This window comes from Triticum dicoccoides, chromosome 4A (assembly GCF_002162155.2).
Source record: "Triticum dicoccoides isolate Atlit2015 ecotype Zavitan chromosome 4A, WEW_v2.0, whole genome shotgun sequence".
In the NCBI taxonomy this organism is placed as follows: domain Eukaryota; kingdom Viridiplantae; phylum Streptophyta; class Magnoliopsida; order Poales; family Poaceae; genus Triticum; species Triticum dicoccoides.
The window spans coordinates 595,086,761-595,091,022 of NC_041386.1; the positions used below are offsets into that span (position 1 = coordinate 595,086,761).

General features: G+C 62.8%; 1 protein-coding gene across 1 annotated transcript; it reads left to right on the top strand.

The window, feature by feature from the left end:
• The first annotated feature begins 741 nt into the window (after positions 1-741).
• Positions 742-2,984, top strand: LOC119287139 (cation/calcium exchanger 1-like). The gene has a single exon (XM_037566659.1). The coding sequence runs from the start codon at positions 958-960 to the stop codon at positions 2,707-2,709; it is 1,752 nt and encodes a 583-aa protein (XP_037422556.1). The 5' UTR covers positions 742-957; the 3' UTR covers positions 2,710-2,984.
• Positions 2,985-4,262: the final 1,278 nt, after the last annotated feature.

The following is a 4,262-nucleotide window of genomic DNA, read 5'->3' on the forward strand; positions in this document are numbered from 1 at the left end:
GCCTCCGTCTCCTCCTATGCATCCAACTCGTCGAAAAGCGCATCGGCCTCTGCATGTTCTTGCTGGATGAAACGCCGGTTGGATTCCACGTACGCCTCATCTTGGATGGATTTCAGGATGGTGGTCTACTCCACCATCTCCGCCGCTTGGGCGAGCGCGAACTCCGACATGGTGAAGCCCGCAACCAGCTCCGGCTCCGTCGCGTCTTCCTGCTCCGGACCTGCCCCCTCCATGGACCCCTCCTCTTCCTCTTGCTCCTCCTCCTTCTCCGGCGAGTTTGGAGGGAGGCCGGCTCCGACACGAGCGGCGCGCCTTGCCCCGATCTCCTTCTACATCTGGAAAGTGGTGCTCCAACGTTAACATAGTATACATGATTTTGTTCTACTGGGCCATGACGAAGACAGGCGGCGAGGAAAGAGGGAGACAGAGACGAAGAGATATGGATGGGCTCAGACCGGAGGCGCAAAGGAGGATGAAGAAGATGTGACTAGGGCTAGGGGAGGCCGTGCGGCTTAAATAGCCGGACTTTAGCCTCGGGCGCGCGAGCCGGCGTATCCCCAACATTGCCACAGTTGAGGCGTGTCCACCGATCGCACCGTCCATCCGGAGACACGGACACATCACAGGGCGGCACGTAGCACGGCGTCCACAGAGTCCCGGAGCAGCAGAAGAAGGAGCAGAAGAGCAGCGGTGGCCTCCACGTAGTAGACGCGCAGAGCCCACGTTCCCACTCGAGCGCCCGTTCGCACCGTCGCACGCACACTTACTTAACTCGCAAGGACCCGACCCATCACAAATCCTCTCCACTCCTCCACTCCGGCCGAGCATTCCCCGACACCTCCGGCCGCAGATCCCTCCCGGCCGCCCGCTCAGCCTCAGCCTCTGCCCGCCACCGCCATGCCCTCCTAGCGCGCCTCCCTCCCCGCCGCCCGATTTAGCCCCCGTCCCCCTTCTTTTATGGAGCCCCCGCGCGGCCGGCGCACTCGCAATGCCGCCGTCCCCACCGCCTGCTTCCTCCTCCTCCTCCCCCTCCTCCTCCTCGTCCCAACCCTCTCCCCCTCCGCCCGCCACCACGCCGCCCCCAGCCTCCGTCACGTCGTGCACCGGGCGGCCCTCTCCTCCCCGTTCTTTGCCGCCAGGCCGCGGGGGGACTGCCAGAAGCTGCAGGCGCTGCACGGCGCGGAGGCCCGGTGCGCCTACCTCCTGTCGCACACCCCCTGCGCGCCGGCGGGGTACGTCGACTACCTCCGCCTCTTCTACTGCGGATTCGCCGGTGCGGGGCACCCGGCGGCGGGCTACGCGGCGTTCCTGCTCTGGCTCGTGGTCCTCTTCTACCTGCTCGGCGACACCGCGTCCGAGTACTTCTGCGCGTCGCTGGAGGGCCTCTCCGCCGCGCTGCGCCTGCCCCCCGCCGTCGCCGGCGTCACGCTGCTCTCGCTCGGCAACGGCGCGCCCGACGTCTTCGCCAGCGTCGTCTCCTTCGCGGCCGGCGACGGCGGGGACGGCGGCGGGGTCGGCCTCAACAGCGCCCTCGGCGGCGCCCTCTTCGTGTCCACCGTCGTCGCCGGCGTCGTCGCGCTCGCCGCCGCGGGGTCACGGGGAGGGGCCGTCGTGGAGCTGCGCGGGTTCCTGCGCGACCTCTGCTTCCTCTTCTTCGCGCTCTGCTACCTCGTGGCCGTGCTCGTGAGCGGCACGATCACCGTCTGGGTGGCCGCGTCATTCGTCTCCATCTACGTCGCATACGTCGTCCTCGTCTGGACCTCCCAGTGCTGCGCCGAGCCGGGCAAGCTGCCGCACGCCGACCTCGCGGCGCCGCTCCTCCTAGAGGACGACGACGACGACGACGTACCTCCGCTGCCGTCCTACTCGTCCAAGACCGCGCCAGCCTCCACGACGGCAACAGCCTGCCTGCATTACCTCGTGTGCGCGCTCCGCATGCCGCTGTACCTCCCGCGGCGGCTCACCATCCCGGACATCGCCGCGCACCGCTGGTCCCGGCCCTGCGCCGTGGCCTCCGCCGCGCTGGCGCCGGTCCTCCTCGCCACGACCTGGACCTCGCACAGCCCGGCGGCAACATCCTCGCACCACCACCACACCAGCGACGGCCACGCGATCCTCCTCGCAGGCGCCGTCCTCGGCCTCCTGTTGGCCGCCCTCGCCGCGGCGACCACGGACGCCGCATCCCCTCCCCGCGGGCGACGGCGCCGCGTGCCATGGCTTGCCGCAGGGTTCCTGATGAGCGTGCTCTGGGCATACACCCTGGCGCGCGAGCTGGTGGCCCTGCTGGTGGCGATCGGGTACATGGTGGGCGTGAAGGCGAGCGTGCTGGGCGTGACGGTGCTGGCGTGGGGGGATTCACTCGGCGACCTGGTCTCCAACGTGGCGATGGCGACGCACGGCGGCCCGGGCGGCGCGCAGACGGCGGTCTCCGCCTGCTACGCCGGGCCGCTGTTCAACACGGTGGTGGGGCTGGGGCTATCCCTCACGCTGGCGGCCGGCGCGCAGTACCCGGCGCCGTTCACGCTGCCGGCCGACTCCGCCGTGTACGAGACGGTGGGGTTCCTGTGCGCGGGGCTGGCGTGGGCGGCGGTGGTGGTGCCGGCGAGGGGCATGCGGCTGGACCGGGTGTACGGGGTGGGCCTTATCGTCATCTACCTCACCTTCTTCGGCGTCCGCGTCCTCGACAGCCTCGGCCTCTGGTTCGGGTAGCCATCGCGCGACTGCAGCAGACACAAGCTGCTCTGCTCCCGTCAATGGCGGCACTGTGCGGCGATGTACGTAGGCTTGTACAGTGGAGGGGGACACATGCATGGATCATCAGATGCTTGTACAGTGGTAGTATTAGCGCTAGCGATCAGCCATTAGGTGTGGATTACCGATGGATTAGCTAGTGGGTGTAATTGTTGATTGTTTTGGTTGGCATCAAAGATGATTTTCCCTCCACGGTACGTACCGAGAGATGAATACATGTACGTACGTATGGATCTGGATTGATTGCTCGGCCGGAGTTAGCTCGACGTTGCGATCGCCGAGTGAGCTCGCTCGATCTCGGACCACGTTTGGTTTTGTGTGGCCATCGATCGATCATCTGTGGACGACGGATCCCAGGATGTCGTCGTCTCACGAAAGCACGGCGGCCGTTTCACCCGGCTTGTTTTGATAATTGGCTTGCCTCGTCATGCCTCCGTCCGTCCCTGGGATGGATTTGCCGGCGCCGACAGACAAAATCTAATCCAAGACATGAACACAGTTGCCCGATTCCGTTGCTTCTAAATTAAACTTGCGAGGCCGCCGAATCTAGCAGCATGTTAGTTTTGTTCCCTTAAATGAAATTAATCAGGCATGATTCTCCCTTCTTGATGTTGGTACTGTGCCAGTTTATGGCATACACGTATCCGGGAGGAGGGGGCAGGCACAATTTGGTGCTTTGCTCCTGTTGTACTGCCCTGCACACATGCTTTCGGTCCCCTTTGTTTATGCGCCCGCGACGCGCATACGCGGGCGGAAATAAACAAGGGTTCGGTTCGAGGACCGTCCTGCTCCTCTCCACGCGCTAGCACACGGCCCGCCCTAGCTCCACCCGGCTCGTCGTCGTGCAGTGATCCACGGGGAACGGTTGCTTCAGAAGGACGTGCTCAATTGTTCACCGACCCACGGACGGGCGCACGCAACCATCCTAAAAAAAAAGTCGCTCATTTCGAATATTTCAAACATGGATTCTAAGCGAACTCAATATATTACATGCAAACTACTCCCCCGTTTTTAAATATAAACCCATTTAGAGATTTCAAAATATGAACCACATACGGATGTATGTATACATATATTAGAGTGTAGATTCATTTATTCTGCTCTTTACATAGTCCATGTTAGAACCCGCAAAATGTCTTACATTTAGGAATGGAGGGAGTAACAAAGTTTAACAAGTTCAATGTATTTTACATCCCACCTAATCTAAACTAAAACCACACAAGATGTCCAATGGCGGCCTTGTAGGTGTGACCTCTAAGACCAGCGGCGTCGTCGTTACGTTAGTTGTAGAAGCCACCCCAACCGCGGCGGCGATCTTCTCCCGGCCGACGTCGTCATTCTCTTCTTCATCGATCGACTACTCCTTTACCAGGGACGGAGCGGGGGAGGATGACGGTCCCGACGGCCTGCGGCGGCGGCAAGTTGTCTCCGCCCGGCTCGGACTGGATCCAGAGCTCCCCGTGTTTATGTCCATCGCCGAGCAGTCACCATGCTCGTTTGAGCTCCTTCTC